At 48.9% G+C, this 20,966-nt stretch overlaps 9 protein-coding genes across 9 annotated transcripts in view; 4 read left to right on the top strand and 5 right to left on the bottom strand.

The window, feature by feature from the left end:
* Positions 1-501: 501 nt before the first annotated feature.
* Positions 502-4,460, top strand: CNBL1850 (hypothetical protein; the record flags this gene model as incomplete). The annotated part of the gene is made up of 3 exons (XM_767224.1): positions 502-660; positions 713-1,200; positions 1,250-4,460. 3 exons carry the CDS (start codon positions 502-504, stop codon positions 4,458-4,460), a joined length of 3,858 nt encoding a protein of 1,285 aa, XP_772317.1.
* A 386-nt stretch (positions 4,461-4,846) lies between these two features.
* Positions 4,847-6,185, bottom strand: CNBL1840 (hypothetical protein; the record flags this gene model as incomplete). Its single annotated transcript, XM_767223.1, has 7 exons — positions 4,847-4,855; positions 4,910-5,071; positions 5,128-5,448; positions 5,504-5,705; positions 5,758-5,943; positions 5,992-6,060; positions 6,133-6,185. The coding sequence occupies 7 exons, from the start codon at positions 6,183-6,185 to the stop codon at positions 4,847-4,849; spliced, it is 1,002 nt and encodes a 333-aa protein (XP_772316.1).
* A 559-nt stretch (positions 6,186-6,744) lies between these two features.
* CNBL1830 (hypothetical protein) lies at positions 6,745-7,555 on the top strand (the record flags this gene model as incomplete). The annotated part of the gene is made up of 5 exons (XM_767222.1): positions 6,745-6,817; positions 6,868-6,917; positions 6,999-7,121; positions 7,175-7,455; positions 7,513-7,555. 5 exons carry the CDS (start codon positions 6,745-6,747, stop codon positions 7,553-7,555), a joined length of 570 nt encoding a protein of 189 aa, XP_772315.1.
* A 51-nt stretch (positions 7,556-7,606) lies between these two features.
* On the bottom strand, positions 7,607-9,133 carry CNBL1820 (hypothetical protein; the record flags this gene model as incomplete). Its single annotated transcript, XM_767221.1, has 4 exons — positions 7,607-8,092; positions 8,144-8,235; positions 8,293-9,014; positions 9,078-9,133. The coding sequence occupies 4 exons, from the start codon at positions 9,131-9,133 to the stop codon at positions 7,607-7,609; spliced, it is 1,356 nt and encodes a 451-aa protein (XP_772314.1).
* A 570-nt stretch (positions 9,134-9,703) lies between these two features.
* On the bottom strand, positions 9,704-13,790 carry CNBL1810 (hypothetical protein; the record flags this gene model as incomplete). The annotated part of the gene is made up of 15 exons (XM_767220.1): positions 9,704-10,159; positions 10,213-10,297; positions 10,346-10,518; positions 10,570-10,692; positions 10,750-10,887; positions 10,938-11,214; positions 11,312-11,404; positions 11,461-11,839; positions 11,896-12,584; positions 12,633-12,784; positions 12,835-12,988; positions 13,053-13,165; positions 13,216-13,328; positions 13,386-13,453; positions 13,504-13,790. 15 exons carry the CDS (start codon positions 13,788-13,790, stop codon positions 9,704-9,706), a joined length of 3,300 nt encoding a protein of 1,099 aa, XP_772313.1.
* Positions 13,791-14,187: 397 nt separating this feature from the next.
* On the top strand, positions 14,188-14,850 carry CNBL1800 (hypothetical protein; the record flags this gene model as incomplete). The annotated part of the gene is made up of 3 exons (XM_767219.1): positions 14,188-14,331; positions 14,390-14,497; positions 14,557-14,850. The coding sequence occupies 3 exons, from the start codon at positions 14,188-14,190 to the stop codon at positions 14,848-14,850; spliced, it is 546 nt and encodes a 181-aa protein (XP_772312.1).
* A 183-nt stretch (positions 14,851-15,033) lies between these two features.
* Positions 15,034-17,111, bottom strand: CNBL1790 (hypothetical protein; the record flags this gene model as incomplete). Its single annotated transcript, XM_767218.1, has 3 exons — positions 15,034-16,220; positions 16,270-16,982; positions 17,044-17,111. 3 exons carry the CDS (start codon positions 17,109-17,111, stop codon positions 15,034-15,036), a joined length of 1,968 nt encoding a protein of 655 aa, XP_772311.1.
* A 1,059-nt stretch (positions 17,112-18,170) lies between these two features.
* CNBL1780 (hypothetical protein) lies at positions 18,171-20,594 on the top strand (the record flags this gene model as incomplete). The annotated part of the gene is made up of 3 exons (XM_767217.1): positions 18,171-18,601; positions 18,643-19,386; positions 19,448-20,594. 3 exons carry the CDS (start codon positions 18,171-18,173, stop codon positions 20,592-20,594), a joined length of 2,322 nt encoding a protein of 773 aa, XP_772310.1.
* Positions 20,595-20,866: 272 nt separating this feature from the next.
* CNBL1770 (hypothetical protein) overlaps positions 20,867-20,966 on the bottom strand; it is a gene marked incomplete at both ends in the record, with an annotated part of 7,194 nt that continues 7,094 nt past the window's right edge. The window contains one exon of the mRNA XM_767216.1: positions 20,867-20,966. This exon is cut by the window's right edge and continues 894 nt beyond it. Coding sequence (XP_772309.1) covers positions 20,867-20,966 — 100 coding nt within the window.

Raw genomic sequence — 20,966 nt, 5'->3', positions numbered from 1 at the left:
TGGCAAATGGGGCTGTTGACTATGTTCCGATCTTTTTGTGGCTTGATCACGATGCATTGAACTTGGAATAACGACGGGCCATCTGCGTGGGGACCGCGGCTATTTTGATCGGGACCGGGGCTGGCTGCCGGTCCAGCGCTTTTTGTTCTGAACTTGTATCGGCAAACGGTTTGGGGTGCGAGTGATTAAGAGCGATGAAAGAGTACACATAGGCTGCCTTATGCACCATGCATGATATGCAGACTATACGGGCAAACGAGTACGAATTTTATGGTGGAACGGTTATTCCGCCCGGAAGCCGGGGCGCGGGTGGTGGGAGGGAAGGAGCCACGTGGCTGTTTTGGCAGGAGGGGCCGGCAGTAAATTTTGTTGTTATCGGGAGTGAGTTATGCATTGTTTTCATACGCACCTACGCCGTCCATCCACCCATTCCATCTGCTGCGCCGGGCTCCCCGCTCCCACGTACGCACAGAGATCGGAACACCCACACTAGCGGCCCCCATGTCCCACCACCCCCCCGCCCCATCCCTCGCCGCCCTCCCCGTAGACACCTCAAAGACAGATCCCACCCCCGCTTACTACAAGCTTCAGTTCGGAGACGACCTCACAGGATTCTCCTACTATGTCAGGACTCTCACTGTTGTTATAGGCAGGAACTGCGTAAGTCATCCTACCTTCCCATCGCCCCCACCCTCCACTAACAACCACAAAGGAGCGACCAGCTCCGGTCCCGCCTCCGGCTATCACCAATCCATCGGTACCTACAAACCCTCCACTGGATCCGAATGCGCCATCGCCCCCGAGTTTATACACAGGCAGTATACTCAGAACTCCTCCAGTAGCAAACTTCAACTCGCCATCTGTGGTAGAAGAGGATCACGAAGCCAATCTTGAAGACTACGGACCTTTGGTTGAACTCGCCGAAGCAGTCGCCGTCAAGGAGGAGGATGTAGCCGATGACATTTCACCTGTGCTTGAACTGCCAGATGCACCCCCGCCTCCTCCGCCTCCAAAGTCATCAGCAAACGTTGAACATGTTGATGTGGATTTGGGGCCGCTCAAGTCAGTATCTAGAAACCACGCAAAAATCGAGTATAGAGCAGAGTTGGGAAGGTTTTGTTTGGAGATTTTGGGAAGGAATGGAGCTTGGATAGATGATAGATTCTACGTGAAAGGCGCAGTCGTCCCTCTTGCTCAAGGGTGCGTTTGCTTTACATCCAAGGTATGGTATGCTGACACGTAAATATAGCTCGCAGGTCCAAATAGCAACACGGATTTTCTCATTCGTCTTACCCCCTTCTTCGCTGCCGTCTCCTCCGTACAACTATTACGGCCAGTCTGCTCTCGACAACGTTGAGAATCTTCCCTATCCATACAACCTCCCCGCCAGCGAAGTCCGCTACCAAGAGTTCTTCGGTGAAGCCGGTCCAGGACCGGCAACCGCAGCAGCAATGGCCAGTAGACAACCTCCTGCATTTAATGCTTTTGCTGCGGCCGATGGATATGGCCTTGGGCTCGGTGTGGACATGGAGAGTCAGTGGGGTCAGTGGGAGAGTGAAGAAGAGAGCGATAGCGATGCCGAACGTGACTATGAGCATTCATTTGAGCGTGATAGCGAGAAGGACGTGCACGAGGAAGAGCAAGCAGAAGATGAAGATTGGGATGACGCACAGAGCGAAGATGAGGATGAGGATGAGTACGAGGAGGCCAAGCCGAAACAGGCAACCAAGATCAAGCTCAAGAAACCGTTAATCGTTCCTGGAGAGGATGAATCGGATCTGTCATCCTTGGAGAGTGAGCCCGAAAGGCCCTTGAAGTCGGTTAAGAAGCAAGCCGGCAAGAAGCAGTCCCAATCTCAATCCAAGTCTGTGGAAAATGAGAAAGTGAAAGCTCTTAAAGATGCCAAAAAGCCGAGCAAAAAGGAAAGCAAATCGAAGAAAAAGATCAAGGAGCCGACGCCGCCTGTGGAAGAATCATCAGCGGAAGTCAAGGGGACGCCATCCAAGAGCAAGAAGAAGGAGAAAGAGAAGGAAAAGAGCAAGGTAGATTCTGGAGCGGAGCAAAAACCGGACATACAAGCGATGACGAATGATGAAAAGGAAAAAACGACGCCGCAGAAGAAAGATCAGAAGAAAAAGATTAAGCCTGCGTCGGAATCTAAACCTCCGGCTAAGCCTGCTCCTGGTCTCAAGCTTCCCATCCCATTAGCTCAACAACAGCAACAACATCAGCCTGCCGCTCAACCGCAACCTCCTTCTGTACCGACCTTGGCAGCAGCCTTGGCGAACACTCCGACGCCTCCCACGATTGCATCAACTCCTGCTTCTCAACCTGCTGTCAGACCACTACAACAACCCGTCAGGCCCGCTCCTGGTCAGCCTCAGCAAGGGGCCGTCCGTCCTCCTGGAATGCCAGGCCAAACTGGCCAGCCGATGATCCGCCCTGGCCAGCCTGGTGTACCGATGGGTGTTCGTCCACCCATGTCAGGTCCGGGCCAAATTCCAGTCCGGCCTGGGCAGCCTCATTCTCATCTTAAACAGCCCTTACCTTCCACACCTGGCGTGAGACCGCCCCTTCCTCAGACTCCTGTACCTCGCACTACACCCTCTTCTACAGGTACTACTCCTCAGCCTACCCAGCCTTTCTTCTGCACCGAGCTTAAAGAAACCTCAGGTCGACCGGGACACATCATCGTCAATGTTCCCATTCCTCCTTCTGGTGCTGGTCCTCGTCCACCCCCAGGACCTATACTGGGCTTGGATGGGAAGCCATTCATTGGGCCGCCACCGCTTAAGCCGACCTCGACCTTTGCAACTATCATTCATAAGGCCCTTAGCTGTCTGCCGCGAGGAAGAGGAACGCTGGGGGAAGTTTGTAACTGGGTAGCGGGAGAATGGGAATGGTTCAGGTTGAATGTTGATTCAGGGTGGCAAAACTCTATCCGACACAATCTTTCTTTGAACAAGGCGTTTTTGAAAGTGCCGAGGATCCCAGAAGATGATCCCGAGTCAAAGGGGAGTGTGTGGATCATTGATCCGCAAGAAGGGCCGTTGTTTGAGGAGAAGCAAAGGCGGGATGCAATGAAGAGCGCGAGCAAGGATAAGAATGCGGAGAGTAGAAGAGAGAAGGAAAGGATTAGAGCAGAAGAGAGAGCAAAGAAACAGAGAGAAGCGGCCATTGAAGCTGCACGAAACCCGCATGCCCATCCATCATATGTTCATCACCCGCATCCGACCATGGCAAGGGCCATGCCACCCATGGCAACTGCACGAGCCATAGCCCGACCTCCAGCCAATGTCGTCCACTCTCATCCTCAACCTTCCACCACCCAGCCTGTTCCAAGCCAGCCGACGAGTGCAAACATCAAAGGTGTCCTTCAGCCAAAAGCCAAGATCACCGTAGTCATGCAGCCCATCACACCCGCCCTTCGTGCTAAATCGGTCATCGCCAACACCGACTCCAATGGTAACCCCCTTCCTTTTGTCTGCGACGGCACAACGCTTGTATTGGATCAGTCCACCTTTGGGCACTTGACAAGTGATATACTTGACAAATTGACATTGCTTGGTGCGGCCGGAGCAGTTGACGTGCTGTCCGCTTGGGTGATCAATAAAAACAAAATGCAGGCCAGCAAAGCAGCACAGCAGGCTAAGACAGGTGTTACAGGAACGGCAGCGACATCGAGCGGGGCGCCAGGAGCGGTGGCTGCGAAGAACGGCGTTGTGAACGGTGCGGCGCGGCCGACCAACGGTGTGCAACCGGCGAGGCCGCAACCTCAAGTTGCCCCCAAACCGAATACGACACCGACTGCTCGACCTGCAGTCCCTCCAAAGCCAGCTGCGACACCTGCAGCACCTGCAGCACCTACGACTACTGCTACTACAACTCCTGCCCAACCCACACCATCTACAGCTCCTGCGGTCAAACCTGCATCGTCCAATCCTCCCAAATCCCTTCCGGGCCCCGCCCCTCCAGGCACCTCTTTGACAAAGGTTATCGGTATGATTGCAGCTGTAGCGAATGCCAAAGGCGATGTCAACACTGTTGGTCCCAATGCGTCAGCGTTATTGAGGTACATAAGGGTTGTGGGAGTGGAAATCGATTTAAGAGTAGCGGAAAGGATTTGGGCAACGGGTGTGGTGCCACCTTTACCGGTGAAGAAAGTTTCAAAGCCTGCTAGTGGGGCGACGACAGGAAGTACTGGTACCGGGGGCGCTAAGCCGGCCCAGGGAGCTGGAGTGAAACCTCAAGGGCAGGTGCAGGGGGGTGCAAAACCGGTACAAAACGCTTCAGTGCCTGCTTCTGCTCCCAATGCTACTGGTGTGGCGGGGTTGAAGAGGAAGTTGGAGGACGCCGCTCCGGAACAGGGACAGGCGCAAGGGAATAGTAATGGCACTGCCAGCGGAACAGGAGGAGATCAGGAGGCGAAGAAGCCGCGACTTGAGGCGTCGAATGTATGAGGATGGAGGAGAAAAGGGAGGGAGAGCATATCATGTAATTAGCAATTATTATAGTCCCATTGTCAGTTTCGGTTGTACCTAGCATTGCAAGTATATCCTTAATTTATAAGCAAGGAGCTCAAATGAATAATGGCCCTTGCAAAGCAATTCTGGAAGAGAGCGCAAAAAGTAGTAGGTGGTTAAGCAGGGCTGATTCAGGATAAGAAATATCATTCCACTTTTCTGTCCACCAAACTCTTTCTTTGCCATCTATCTTCTTGTCGCTGGCTTTTCTCAAACGGCAAAACTATCACGTCACTCAATGATATATGGGCAATAATCAATACATACTCGATTCCATTTACGGTTTTTTCAAGCAATTGCATTCATTGCCATCGATCGACCGCTTACTTCATCTGCATATGGACCATCAGCTTCCAATCGTATTTAATGAAGTCTGATAAACTTACAAGGTGGGCCATTGCTTGAGCAGGGTACCTAGTACCTTGGACTTCAAAAGCATCCAAAAAGTCATTGATCTCTTTCTTCTCCTCGGAAGTCAATGCCACGTTGGTCGACTGAATGTTCTCAACCACTCGCTTTGGGTTTGATGATCCTGGAATCGGGATAGTCTGTAAAATTTCTGTCAGTGATCCGACACCAAAACAAAACTTGACAAGTCACTTACATAGTCCGACAAGCTCAAGATCCAAGCCAAAGCAACCTGGCTGCCTTTCACTCCCTTTCTAACAGCAATCTCGTCCAGTTTATCCACCAACTTCAAATTCTCATAGAAAGCTTGACCTTGGAATCTGGGCAAGTATTTTTTAAAGTCACCTTCAGGGATGTCATCGGGCGACTTATAGGTCCGTGTAATAAAGCCTCGTCCGAGGGGAGAGTAGGCAAAGACGGGAACCTTGTTGTTGTTGTGCCATTCGATGGCATCGCGGATGGACTCATCGTAGGAGAAAAGAGAAATTTCGATCTCATTGATAGCAATGGGAGTAATCTGTACAGATTGTCATTTTTGAGTGAGATGACATCAACAGTAAAAAATGACTTACCTTGTGCGCTTTCTCAAGCGATGCAGCACTCATCTCACTAGCTCCCACATCGCCAAACAGACCCTCCTTCTTGAGAGTATCTAATCCTTTGAATATATCTTCCACTGGTCCTTCAGGAAGTCTGGCAAGGGAGTATACATCAATTTCTTTGTCTCCCAGAATCTTCTTCATCTCCGTGAGTTCAGTGCGGAGGAAATCGAGTCTATAGGCAGCACATTAGTCATTGCTTCCTCAAGTACGAGCGAAAAAATCACTCAGTGCCGCGAGGGTGAAGATCTGCATAGTCCGCCCCTCCCTTAACGACCAGCACAACTTTGCTCTTGTACTCAGGGTACTTGTCGAAAAAGGCTCCGAGCAGCTTGATGTTGGCAAAGTTGTTCCCAGGGTTACCATAGAATGCGGCGGAAGACCATACAGTAGATCCGGAATCAGCAGCAGCCCTGTTTGATTGATTAGTACAGAATCTGAAAGATGATCAAAGGACTTACTTCATAGCCGCAAAAGAGACATCTTGAGGAGGAGGTTGGGGGTTCCAGGTGAGTTGCATGAGACCATAGCTAACGGTACACTGTCAGCACAGTATTTACGTACATTGGGCTAGTAACTTGGCCATCAACACAAGCACTCACCCCATACGGCCGACTTGCTTGCCTGCAACGGTGACAGTAGGAACGGTAGACATGTTGGATAGCTAATTGTTGTACGTAGACTGGTACGTAGCTGGATGAGTAGTGGAACTATGTCGATAAAGTTGGCCGTGAGTGGAGACGACTGAAGGAGACGGGATGGGGGCTTATATAGGGCGGGAGCGGCTGGGGGTGAGAATTGTCTGTGGAAGATCCACGGGAGAGAGACCGAGCGATTCCATGTTCCTCCACTTGACCGATCCGGTGAAGTGGAGGTTATTAGCTCGGCGAAAGAAGTCAACTCTCTGAGAACGAGGTACCGATGGGTGGAGGTCGGAGGGGGCCGATCAGCCGGATGCGCCACCGCCAACCATCACACGACAAGTCTGCTTACTAATAACCGTGGCATCTTCTAATCGGCTCTCGGCCTTCCATTAGAAATTACACAGAAAGGTTACTACAAATTTGCTCCCGCAAATCCAACAGGCTATAGGTCGGCTGTCGGGCGACGGCGAAGAAGACGTTTGCTGTCTTCCATTACACTACGCATACCACGCAGCATCCTTATATTCTCTTGATACACGCCCACTCTGTCACGCACACCTGCAATCCATAATGGAGGACATAATAGCCACAATTATCCTCATCTCCGCTGTTTATTTCTTTGTCAAATGGCTCGTTGGCACCAGTCAGTCTCTTCCATCCCTTTGTTCGTTACTCTTCTGACAAACTCCATAGAGTCAGGAAATACCTCGGATGGCGGAATACGCGGTGTTACACCCTCCATGGTATGGCTATTTATTGATCGAGTCCGCAGGACTTGTGGTTTCCCCGCGTATGAACTTCTAGCTGACTCTGCTTTTTTGTAGGTCGAGACTGTTCATTCGGCTTTTCCACATATCCCCGTCCCCAATATAGTATATCATCTCTCTCGTACTAGGAGTGCGCAAGCGACCTCGGAAGAGATCCTTGAAAGGGGCATGCTTCCTCCGGTGAGTGGTCCTGAAACCTGCCCACTGACAGTGTCTGACTTCTGCCGCATTAGCCACCACCTACATTCAATATCCCTGCTTCACTCATTCCCACGGCGACGCCGCAACCGGCACTTACTCATTCTTCTAGTAACACCAATACTAAAGCTGCCAATGCCAAAACTCAGAGTTTGATCGATCGGTATAACCTTTCGTCTCGCTTACCTTCTCACAAAGGCAAGGAGAAGGCTGAGGGTGAAACTGCTCAGATCGATAACAAGTGGGAGGAGTCCAAGGAAAAGAGGGAGCTTGGATTGAAGGAAAGGAAGGAGAAAATGATATTGGAGGCTAGAAAGTGGGTCTATGGTGTTTTGCATCAATTGTGTATAGATTGATTGCTGATGTACCTCAGGCGAATGCTCGAGAAGCAAGCCAAAGAGCAAGCCACCAACTGATTTTGACCTCATCAGACACCGCTCATTGTATGCATCTATTATTATAGTTTATTAACTAGCAACACCTTCATTATCGACACCCATGATCTTGTTCATCAGTTTCAACCTTGGCCCCAGAGAAAGTATGACGTCGTCCTCTACGTTGGCCACGGCGAACCTCAACCATTTATCCTGCCTCAGAGTTTCACCATTTAAAATATCGTCCCACTGCTCGTCGTCCGCCAAGGGAGGCATGAAAAAGCTCCCTGGGAGAGTAACAACGCCACATCGGAGGGCGAGTACTCGAGCCACGTCTTCACTTCCCAACTTTTTTCTTTTCAGCCCTAAGATGCTTGAGGCATAGATATAGTCTTCGGGGAACTGGACATAGGCGAAAAATCCTCCTGAAGAAATGACTTCCCAACCCGGTATAGCATTGACGGTGGTTTCAAACAGATGGCGTCGATGTGAGAGTTGCGAAGACGCGGCGAAAAGATCGGGGCGAAGGCTTGGTAGAAGGGGGGTAAGAGCAATTTGAGGTGGGCGAGGCGGACAGATCTATCAGAGAGTAAGGAACAAGCCAATCCCAGGGGTGTGATGCACACATACTTGCATACAGTCGCAGATTGTAGTGATATGTTGCAGTAGTTCTGGGCTAGCAATGATCGACCCCAATCTGTGCCCCGGTATTCTGTACCCCTCTACTCGTCTGTTAGCAGCTAGAAGGCTCAATATTAACATAGCATGGGCATACGCACTACTAAAGCTTCCCAATGATACCAGTGTTGATCGCCAATCTGGCTCCTCGAATAGTCTATGCGGTAATCCTCGTTGCCCACTTTCGCCCTCCACAAAATCCCTGTAAGTTTCATCAAGCACAAGAGCTACCTTGTATTCCCTGGCAAGATCGTACCATTGCTTGATCTCTTCATTTGTATACACTGTGCCAGTGGGGTTACTTGGCGAGACAAGTACAATCATCCGCGGTTCTCTTCGATCCCCATTTCCCTTCCTCAAAGAGGCAAGATATGACCTGGCAGAGGGAAGCGAAGCTTTGAACATATTATCCGGCTCACAGAGCACATACACAGGTTTCACGTCTTGCAATGAGAGCGACATTGTATGGTTGAAGTACGCTGGGAGCGGAAGAAGGACGCTCGACTTTCCAGGAGGACAGAGCGTCATAAGCAGCGACAGGAATGCCATATTGCACCCCGTAGTAATCGCAACATCTTCAAATGTGACCCCCTGCCCGGAGACGTGGTATTGAACTTTGATCTCTTCTGCCAAAGCCTGACGCAGGCCAGGCTCTCCAAGGATAGGGCCGTATCGTGCTGCCTGAGGATCAGAGGCGACCTTGGATAGAGCAGCGAGGACGTTGGGATGGGGTGCAGCCCGAGGCACACCTTGAGAGAGATCAAGCAGAGGGGCAGAGGGAGATGGAACGTATTGACAACCCCATGCTTGAGCTTTGGGTATTCTGGATTGGAAGCGTAAGATTGTGTGACTGTGTCAAAAGAACGGCGGTCGCTGGTTCACTCACGGTGGAGCTTCGGTAGCCTGAACGGCGGGGGCGACTTTGAAGTTGAGGGAGGTCATTATGGGGCGTGCCGACGGGCTGTTAGCTGCGAACTGATAGACCCTGGACAACGCTACGGGAAATGTCAAATGATGGTTTATTGTTGTCAACATTTATCAACGATGATGGGCCGACGAATGCGGGGAACAACGACCAATGATGCTTCCGCCCCGAGCTTATCGCGGCTATCAGACGCTTATCGACCGCTGAACAAATCGGTGACACCCCATCAACAAGATCTCCCAAACATCATGCATTGTCCATCAACGAAATCATATGCAGCCTCCAATTAACCTGTTGCATACATAGCGCTTTATTTGCCTCCGGCTATTCCCAACCAGTAATACAAGTGAATGGTCAAACAGCAACAAGAAGGACTTCATGTACATGTCGCACCGCTGATGAATTTGACAGACCTAAAATGTGATGATCTGAGGTTAGATGGTAAGCACAAGTTCGACGAGCTGTTGCTAGCCCAATAAATAGAGCACATACACTAAACATGAACCGCATAGAATCCCGTAGAAAATAGAAACATGTCCCATATACTCCATCTGCAATTGCACAACCAACGTTGGGCTTTCAACGAATCATCGCGAATACCTCGGGTCATGATGTAGAAACTCCCAAGCTTTCTCTCCTCCCTCCTCTCCTAGAATCTCTTTGAGCTGTCCTCGGCTCATGGACACTAAATGCTTGATGCTCTCCACCTTGCTCATCACAAACTTCAAATTTCTCCCGCTGACTCCTGGGATGGATCTCAACATCTCAACCGCCGCCGCGTTTTCGACCCCGCTTCTTACCCCCTGTTCACCCTCACTAGACCCTTTGAGTGTAGCTGTGATCTCATCGGGTTCGTCGTGATTCAGTTTGAGATCAGATAGTATCTTGACTGATTCATGGGGTGACGAAGACCAGATAATACGAAGACGAGGGAAATGAAGGGCAAGAAGAGCCAGTTTAGATTGAAGATAGAAAGTGTCTCGCCATGTTTCATCGGGATCATTCGCTCGACCTGCAGCTTCTCGACGCGCGTCCTCTTTAGTCTAAATAAAGTGATCAGTATGAGACGAATGGATGGAAGTGAAGATAGACCTACTCGCATACCGAATTTATCTTCGTCAAACTCGATGAGCAGGATGCAAGTCTCATAGTGAGATGTCATAGCTTCGCATTGGGTGTGTCTTTGAGGAGTCAGCAACGCAAGTTTGAGGATAAGTAAAGCAACTGACAATCGGCCATTATTGAAACTGCCTTCCAAATCCGCTAAACTCTTTCTTTCAACGCACATCTTAGGAGACAAGATGTAATCTCCAACAGTTAGAGTTGAAGGGACAACCTTGATACCGGCCGAATCAATAAGGGAAGGGAGAAGAGCGCCCATCTCTCGGATATCAACGATGATCTTAATGAAGGATAAGCGGAAGCCGGTATATATGACGTCGCGACGACTCACCCTTGCTTCTTCGGCACTCTCACCACCGCCGGCATTACGCGATGAATAAGTAGTTTTAGACCGAGTAACGGTATCACGCATAGGAGCTCGGGGGTTGTTGTTGTATATCGGGATCACCATCGACTACAGCATCGCGGTCAATTATTATGTTTTATTCATAAGGAATGAAACTCGACTAACCTGCCTATCGTCAATGAGTTTTTTGAACGCTTCGGCTTCTCTTTGGATGGTTGACAAGAAACGATCCTCCTCAAACGAGTTGGTATAGATCATCTGATATACCCGTAATGATAGCCCGGGGTTGCAGTTTCTGTACACCTGATATCCCATTAGATGAATCATTAATCAGATCTACTCCCGCCACTTACCTCTAGTCTTCTAATGAATGCCAAGTTGGGCTCGTACATGACGACGAACCTAGGCCTCAACTCTTGTAATAATATATCATCGTCTTCTCCTCCATATGGTCTGATAATTACCGCGTCTTCTGGTGCTATAAGACCATAGGCTTCTTCAAAGTTTTCTGGCAAAAGACCATATTGGGCCTCGGCAATCGTCTGAGATCCGGATACGGGCTGCAGATCGTCTTCGTCGAGGATACCCGTGGATGCCAACAAGGCAGACGATGGGTCGGAAGAGGATAGACTAGTAGATGGCGTTGACAGATCATTAAATGATGCGGACCGTGTGCTTCATAGGCGTAAGCCCATTGCTTGTCCTCCAAACGTAAACGTCTACTTACGACTCCCCGAGGGCCCACTGCATCTGGGTGTCCTCATCATTCTCACCACCAGCGAATGCAGAATGAGCTTTCATCATAGCTTCCTTGTGCTCTCTGCGGACCGAGTTAGTATGTAGGGAGTTTTATGCACATCATCTTTTTATACTCACTTCTCCATCTCGGCCAATCTGGGCGCTGGGGCCGCAGCTCCACCCCTCTGTCTCCGTCTCTTGTAACTTGGCACGCCCCTTCCCCGTCCCCGAGTCCTCTCTGCTCTTCTCTGCTCCTCCACTCTCTTACTTTCGATATCTCCTCGGACCCTGATTTCATCTTCGTTTGACCTATGCATCCCAGTTCCAGCGCTCCCAAGCTTTTCACCATTTTTTTCATGCTGCCAATTCGAAAGGAAGAGAGATTCCATCATCTTCCTACCAGCGTTGGGTCCAAAAGGAGGATCCGTACGGGACATAGTAGTAAGGTATTGACGAAGTTGAAGACAAGTACGATCGGAAGAGGTCATGACAAGAATGATGTTCGTTCCCGGGGTGTCTGATTAAAGGTGTCATCAACTGTCATGACCGATAGGACTGTTACGAGGAACATACCGGCGTGGGACACTTGAACACTGGCAATGGTATCTTCAATCTCCTTTAAGACCTTTGCCAACACACTCCATTTAGGTTGTTCCTCTAACACGGCCTCATAGCCCTTTTTTAGTCTCTTCTCCACGCTTCTACCCAAATCGTCTTTAACGCTCAGCATCACCGGACGGAAGACCGGAGGTGGCACGCCTTCCGCAGAGCGAAGGGTTTCGTCCGAATTCTCGTCTTGGGCCATTGGCCCTTGTTCCAGGTCATTGTCGGCATCATTTGGTCTGTGATGCTGAGGAAGAGTTTGAGTCTGAGTAGCGAAAATCTCCATGATTTCCTCTTCATCGTCATCAGGAATAATTCCCTGAATTTCTCGTCTTTGTTGTTCTGCGAGCTCCTGTTCTCTCAAAACTTCTTCCTCCAGCCCATACTCTCCTTCCTGAGAATCCACTCCTTCATCCCTGCTAATGCTGACTTCTCTTCTATCGGCATCTTCTTCCGGACCAGGGATGTTGTCCATGACCATTTTTCTTCTTGAAACCCTTGCTTGTGAAGCCTCCACAAGTTGAGAAGCTGCTTTGGCGTTGAACCAGTCGTGGATATGCCGGCCTGCTCCAGTTGTCAATCTTTCGGCCTGAAAGTGCTGTCGTTGGAGAGTGTTGATATATGACGCAAAGGTCGCAGAGTCATATTCCAATAACCATCTGAAATTATCATTAGATCTCGAGCAGTGCAATCTATAGGACACCCACGTATGTAGATTTCGCAGTTCTGTAAGAGCTGCGACGTGGATCTTGGTTTTTGCCCCTACTTTATGCCATACTGGTTTCAATTTCATCCGCACAATGGTATCGAAGTTTTTGAACTGTGCATTTCGAACGTTTATATCTTCCAGATCAAGGTTCTGTACGAATAAGCTATTTGCCGGTGGCTCATAAATCATTATAGACTTACAAGAGAATGATCACGCTTAAGCTCAACAAGCATAGCTTCCATGCATTCCGTGATGGCATCTTGACATTGCCGCATGAGGTCCGTCATAGGCACATACATTTCAACCACGTCCGCCCGTCGACTCGAAAGATCTACCTTCACGACCTCATTGAACCTGTCGTAGATGATTTTAGCTTATGCAGAGAACACTGCTAGTAGATAATGGCAAAGTCACCTACCGGGGCCAAATCAAAACACTAGTCATATTGAGATTGATGAGCATGTCCCGAAGGGGTGACATCCCATGGGCAAAAACCTCCGGTTCATCTGAAAAGGCTTTGCAAAAGCCGCTCTAGCAGTGACCGTTAGCACATGATTGGTAATATCCGACAAGGTCCTTGCCTGGTTTTCACGCCGAAACAACCGCACGGCAAACTCTTCTTGACTCCCATGTGATATTCTCTCAGCGTGAAGGATAACAAGGCCCGTTATTAGTTTGACGGGCACAGTGCCCTCTATGCACAGACTTCAGCTCCAGTTTAATGACAACTCCGGGACATTTGCAAACTCACTTAATAAGTCATTGACAAGGATCTTGCTAGTGACTGAAAATAATCCACCATGTCTATACATTTCCTCCCTTATTACTACGTCAGAAGGTTTATTATTACTAGCACTCATGCCGCTTACCTCTCCTTGACGCTCATCTCGTAGCCGACGACTCTGAACCCCGGATCCCGTACGCCCATAATGCCCAGTTCATCTCCTATCCCTGCCTCGTCGGCTGGAGTTGCACCGACAACAAGCACCAAATCTTCTTTTCTATCATAAGTCTTTAGAAGGGCACAGACGATGCGACGGAGACCCAGTCCCTTTGCAATGAGTAAGAGGTCGTCCTGCTGAGGTCGGCAGAGAGTGCGAATGAGATTTTTGTGGAAAGGAAGATAAGGGATGTGTCGCCGTGGCTTTGTGGGCATTGTGTGGATATGTAATGGAAAGCCAGAGTATTGGAAGACCTTCAATACCCCATTTATGGAACAAAGCAGCGATTTTGACTTTGGCTCATGTTGTCGATGTAATACTGGACGAGATTGATGTCATCCGGCGGAGAGGAGGTGAGTAAACGAAGCAGTTGCGGCGGTCACCGACATTATTGTCAGAAGTAACGATGTCACCATTAATTTCTAAGGGTGCTCATTATGTCAACTTCAAATTAACTTCAGCCTCTCTCTGGCCTACTGTTCGTAAAAACATAAAATACTCTACAAGTACTTGTACATACTCAGTGTATCAGGCCGCACTCAGATAAGTCAGGAGTCAAAGGTGCAATAAAAGCTATTGTCTATCCTTAGCATATAATATCGATCATCCATCATGTTTTCACAAGTTTTCATCCGACGATCCCTTCATACAACCCCCCGTCTTCTGTCTACCGCTTCGGCTCTCGAAGTATCCCTTCGCAATGCCCTCAAGGCTGCCATGAAGTCAAAGGACAGACCTGCAGCCAGTTGCCTGAAGGTATGTAATCCTTGAGCAACAATCCCTTACAGACAGTATCTAAAAAGCCCATTTGCAGTCAGTCTTAGCGGATGTCACGAATGCCGCCAAGTCTGGACCAAACCCCAATGAGCCCCCAACTCATGAAAGCGTTATCAGCGTTCTGCGCAAAGGAATTGCCCAGCGCGTAAGTACTCCAGGCATTATTTACCGCACTTTCAGGGTACACTAACATCCGATGTTTAGACTCAAGCTGCCGAGTCATACGCGCCTTCGTCTCCCTCTGCCCACCCCGAAAATCATGCTTCCTTGACTAACGAAATCTCTCTCCTTCGATCTTTCCTCCCAGCTGCCCCTTCTGAAGAGGTATTGCAATCAATCATCAAGAAGACTATCGAATCGTTACCTGAAGACGTACGATCATCAAAAGGGGCCGCTGGCAAAGTGTTACAAGCGCTGTGGGAGGAACTGGGCGAAAGTAAGGCCGCGGTGGATAAGAAGGCTGTTGGAAAATGGGTGCAGGAAGCCTTGAAAGCTTAATCAGGCATACTGGATACGTGCGTAATGCATGCATACATAGTCTCGTACGTATACGCCGTGCGGAGCAGTTTATGCTGTTGCAAGGCGTGGCGGCCTGCCGCTATGTAATGACAGTTCGAAATGTCATTGCAACATGGAATGAACGAATCCGACGACGCAGTCATTCATTAATGTTCGTGAAGCCTATTCCTTGAGTGGATGCCGTCTTTGCAGATGTGATGCTCTCTTTCTTGGTGCTTCACCGCTTGCTTGCTCTCCTTTCCTCTCCCTTCTCAATTCCTCTAACTCTCGCTCTTTTTCATTCTTCTTCACCTTCCGTTCCGCCCTCGTTTGCTTACGTCGCACTTGCTTGGCCTCCTTTCTAGCAGCGACGGACTCGATGTCATTTTCATTAGGTGCTTTGCTATCAATTTTATTTTCTGAGGGGACCGCTGCGTTTTCGTTTATTGAAAGGTCTGCTATATCACCGGGGTGAACCTCGCCCTTGATTGCTTCCTCATCCACTTTATGTTCCGCATACCTAGCAAATTGTTGCTGCCCCTTCCTAACTTTTCGCGCAGCTTTCTCTCGAGCTCTTTCTTCCCTCTTTCTTCTCGCGAATGCACTTTCTGATTTTGTACACTCCATCTCCCCATCAGAAACCTCAAAATCGAGACGATCATCCGATGATGAGGGGGATAAACAGGAGGTCGGTCTTGACGGTGAATAACGGGCGCGACTCTCCTCTCTTTCTTCACGTGAATCCAAGGATGGAGAACGAAGAGAAGCAATAGGGGCAACATGGAATATCCCATCTTGCGTTTCCCTGCTCGGCGGAGATGGCGGTATGTCCAAGCCGTGCCTAACTTCAATTCCTTTTCGCTTCAGCGCTTCCTCGCCCTTAGCGACCCATTTCGAGTACACTTCTTGATCGTTGAACCAATGCTGATAATCGACATGGGATGGCAGAGACTCGTGGGTAGGAGGGTGGAGATTTGTCTCGTCAAGGTCAAACGTAAGACCACCAGCCCTAACCCAAAGGGGAACATTGGAAACGTGTCGCAGCTGATCCAAAATGCCAATGACAGCAAGAAGAATTTTGTCCATCTCATGACCTTGGCCAGTTTGGGAAGTTGAAGCTTCGCCATCATCGGAATCATCATGAGTGTCCGATTTGAGACCGGCAGCAAGACGACTGGACCGATGGAGTGCCTTGTCAAATTCAGGTATGACTATTTGGTTCCACGGCTGGAAGACCGCTTTCAGAGGAGAATCATCCAAAAGGACGATTGTTTTCTCTGAGTAGGGGGTAGTCGGGTCTGGAAGCTTTTTCGTCTCGATCAAGTGAGAAAGAACCTTTCTCAAATCCTTGGTTGTTTGCACTTTCCTCGCTAGCGTCATATTAGCTGTTGCGTCTCATGAGCGCGATATGGAACTCACAGTAGTCAAAACCCTTTAGACCCATTTTATCTCTCGCCCATACTCCCAGTAATCTCCCTTCACCCTCCTCCGTTCCCTTTTTCCCTTCCTCGCTAGCCTGTTCCCAGATCCCTTCTATCCACCGTGAACCGAAGCACGCTTCTACCATTGCACGAACATTGTGGGGCTGAGCAGATGACCAGACGAAAACTTCCCAAGGCCGTACTGATTGAGTGTCGCCAGGTCTATTTCCATTGTCGGACGATGGTTCGGGGAGGAAAAGGTATTCCAGAAAACACGACAGGTATGGTCTCGGGTTGGACATATGTGCCCTGTAACTCCGATTTCTCCATACCAACGCCCCGTTCAGGTCGAGCACCAGTAGTTTTGGCGTAACAGTCTTCTTTACCAACGCCTTATTCTTTTTCGTGGAAGGACGCGCCAAATCGACGTAATGTGGAGGGGGGAAGGACACCGGTGGAGGAGGAGGGGGGCGCCATGGTCCACGAGTTGTCTCTGAAGGAGAGGGTCGGGAGTGATATAAACGCGTTCGAACGGGACTGGTGCTATAGGAGCGGTAATCTGGAGGGGGCGAAGAGAAGTCCACAGGCCAAGAGGGGCTATAGCGGCGCCATTCTCTCCCCGAGCGAGTATGTCGGGGCCGTCTTTCCAGCTCTTGTCCAGGAAGGTCATCATGATGAGAGCTCCTATTGAATGACATATTGATAGCGTGGCTACATAGAGACTCAGTTACTGTGGCGAGTTAAACGTATCTCGCCGCTACGCTGCACGTACGAAATGGTTGACAAAAAAGATGGTCGCAAATCTGTGATGGCGAGGGCCTTCAAATGGGGTTTTGGCATATACGACGCTTATGCCTCTTCACAGGAATCTGAGATACGCCAGCGCACAAATAGTGGTCCAAATAGTAGTGATAGTAGCGCAGAGCACGTCTGATGAATGCTGCAACCAATGCAGACGATGTGAAGCTATTGTAGATGAAGAGTGTCACCACCAAGAAGGGCGAGTTCAGTTTATACCAAAGCCAAAATACACGGAGGACTTCTGCAGCTCTGTCCCGATCCGCGAGTGCTAACTCCAAACAAACCGCCTCGGTTTCCTATAGTTTCCCGGACTCTTCCTTTCTGGTTCAAGACACTTTCCTTTGCTGAGACTCCATTTTATTCTTCTTATCGCCCCACCAAAACAGTCATGCCAGGCCGCCGCTATCCCATCTCAAGGAAGACCCCATGTCTATCTGCATGGTTTAAGGATTTTGGAATCGCGATAACCATAAGGCCTCTTCAAGATACGAGTACTCATCTACGTACAACGTGTTCCTGTACGCTGTATTGATATCACCCCTTATATCGTGCAGATATCGTGTGCCTGCGACCATGACACTCCCTTTTTTTCTCCAACCGTTACTCCTCGTGGCTTGCTATTACAACCGCGTAATACGATCTTTGAAATCATGGTTTCACCGATATAACGACCAGTAAGTAATCAGAAATTGGACCCACTCATGTGCTCATATCAATGGCAGGCTATTTGGACCCCTTGAACAGGCCGTAGCAGCTATGGTGATCATCAACCTGGCAATGAAGCCCACTGCCGCTCCCCTTGGCATCTTCATCCAACCTTCACAAGTGCAAATGCTACAAACACCCCTTTCCAATCTCACGGATGATCAAGATGGCCGTCGATCTAGCGGCTCGGAAACTGCATCTGATGGGACAACGGCCATCGATTCCTGGAGCGACGGATTCTCGATGCTGATTTTATCTCTGTCATTCTTCTGCTCCAAGCTGACATCATGGATGAATCCTGCCTCCATCATTATCATCATCCTGCTGACTCTCAATCTTGTGAAGGGTCTCGATGATGGTCACCTATTGGGGGAATTAAGGGACCTATTCACTATGTTATGGGATAGGCATCGTTCGCTTGGACGACAAGAGAGGGTTGTTGAGACACAAGCTCACCGCAGTACTAATGAAGAAGTAAAAACTGAAGCGCCCTACAAAAAAGGCAAAGACAGCGAGTCTGAGACTAGGCTATCTTCCATCGACAAGAAAACTGTGCGACAAGCAGTCAAGCAACTGGCGGAAGATAGGGTCAATTGCCCCCCCGATCCAGTGCAGGAGGGTCGAGAACGGACTAAAGAACCTATAGAGATCGATAACAACGGCCAGATCAGCTCTACCGATAAAGCGGTTGATGCAAGCCAAAAAGAGAAGCCAAAGCATTTTGAAAATCCATCCGCCTCCGAGCAGATACGAGTACTTACCGAATCGGAAAAGACACAAAAGTCAAAGATCACTAACGATCAGGTTAAGAGCCAGTCTAACAAGTAAGTTGTTCAATATTTGAAAAGAATTGACACGGGTACAGATCTCAAGATAAAGGTAAAGAGCGGATGGCTGGCGAGAGGACAGGAGACGACAAGGATGAAACATTGGTCAAAACGAAGACGGAGAAAAAAGCCGGCTCCAAAGAGTCTCTTATCGCTGACCCCTCCGTAGCCAATGCTCAGTCGAAAATCCAGGACGACGCACTCATCTCCGGTGATTACCGCTCTCTCAAATCAGCACTCAAGAAACCGACAAAGAAGCCTAAGCAAACGCAAAACATCCACCACAATTATTTTATGACCATGCGCGGTTTCCGTCCGGCATTGGTACCGTTTCCTCACGGGCTTCATCCAAAACCTCATTACCCTAGGAATACAATGTGGTGGAACAATATACCTGATACCCCAGAGCATATTATGGCAGCCCCCAAAGTGCCTAAGGAACCAGAGGAAGAGGTAGACGTGGAGGAACCAAAGGAGAAGAAGAAAGTCACCGAGGAGAAGCCCATAGAGAAGAAATTCATAGAGAAGAAGAACGAGGCCAGAAAAGATGATGGGAAAGACATGAATGGAAAACTCATTTCTGAAAGCAGAGGGTCAGAGAAGACATCCGCAAACAGGATTAAAGCAGAGGCGGAGTCTAAAGCCAGAAAAAAGGCCGAAATCAAGGCTTCAAGTACCGGGGCGACCTCTGCATCATCAATTGCTACCATAGACAAGGACTCGGGAAGAGCAAGTGTCGCCGCCAAGGTTTCCCAAGGACATATGTCGCGAAATCACCAACTGTGCGCTGTCTTATTAGTCTGCAGATGGCGATGGGGCTCAACTACTAACATAATGTAATAGTGATAAGGCCACATATGCAGCTCAAGCTATGCTTTGCATTCTCCTCTACCAATGTAAGTCATCCAGAATTAGTACCATAATTTTACTGAAAAAGCATTGTTTCTCAGTGTACCCACAGCTGAGCTTCTTGCTTCTTGTCTTTTTTGTCTGGCAGTACATTGATTCCCATCAGGGATCTTTACCGACCTTGGATGATCCTCGAGCAACTGACCGATCGACTGTCGCGTCTTCCGTTGCCGTCTCCAAGCCTGTGTCGTCTAAAACTACGGCACTCTCTACTACCAAAAAGGCGGCTGCAGAAACTAAGCATAAAGTGGCTGAGGAGTCAAATATAGGCACATCCCGTTCTTCACCATCACAAAAAAGTCCCGAAAATAAAGATGGCTCAGAGAAAAAACTTGCAGAACTGGAAAACCTAATTAAGAAATTGAAATCAGAAAACGATCTAACGCCAGCGTTGAAAGACCAGTTAAAAGCAGCCTTGAAAAGGAGGGAAGGACTCATAGCGAGCCTTTACGACGAAGGAGCTGAAGATAACAAGACAACAACCACGGGGCTGATGCATAAGCTTGAAGATGTTGAAAGCTATCTGAAGAAGCATCATGCCCAGAATAAAGTCTCAAGCGGTTCAGAAATGAAGCTTTCAAAGGTCAAAGCACAACATGAAGTTTTGAAGACTAAAGTCGCCAACCTTCAGAGACGCAATATGCCGGTTGATAAGGTCAAAGAGTCTGGTGTCACAACTCATGCCTCGAAGGATGATGATCATAGAAATGATACTCGCTCGTTACCCGAACAACGGGAAAGAAAGCTTCAAAGGGATGAGAGGGCAAGTATTAAAGAACATCCTTCAAAGCGGGCGGAGGAACCAAATAAGTCAGAGAGTTCGGTTACCGCTGATAAATCTGAGGCCTTGTTAGTGGATTGTCGCAAGATGAAAGACAAAATCAAAGCGATTGAATCGTATATCATGAAGTATCGGAAACTGGCCACCTTATCAGATGAGCAAAAGGAAAAGGTGGTCAAGGCTGAAAAACAACGAAAGGAGATGAAGGAAAAACTCGAGAGCATAGCTAGAAAGATGGCCAATGTTGGGAGCAGCGGACTAAGTATAGAGGAAAAGGAGACCATAGCCAAGGACACTTGATAATCCCTTGACCAAGGCGTGGACGATATACAGAGTACAGAGATCGCAAAGCGTCAGTAAAGACTCCGGTGAAATCACAATGGATCATATATGACGGTTAACTGAAAACATTATACATTAACTGAAAACATTGTACATATGCAAGATGGTATGAATACGCTTGTACAGTTGCTATGATGTCGAGGTACCTTATGCTATGGTGTAATTGGGTCAACTGCTTGATGTTCATAAAATGGCGTAAGGGATTGCTTCGTGATCTATATGCTAGTATCTCACACATCAGTACTAATTTGACGAACGACTTCTGGTACGTCTTCGATACTTACTGCCAGAAAATATGATGGTATTGTGGATGGAGATTGCAAACAAATG

This window comes from Cryptococcus neoformans, chromosome 12 (assembly GCF_000149385.1).
Source record: "Cryptococcus neoformans var. neoformans B-3501A chromosome 12, whole genome shotgun sequence".
Lineage (NCBI taxonomy): Eukaryota > Fungi > Basidiomycota > Tremellomycetes > Tremellales > Cryptococcaceae > Cryptococcus > Cryptococcus deneoformans.
The sequence above is the reverse complement of the archived record's forward strand: the minus strand, read 5'-3'. Positions and strand labels throughout refer to the sequence as shown.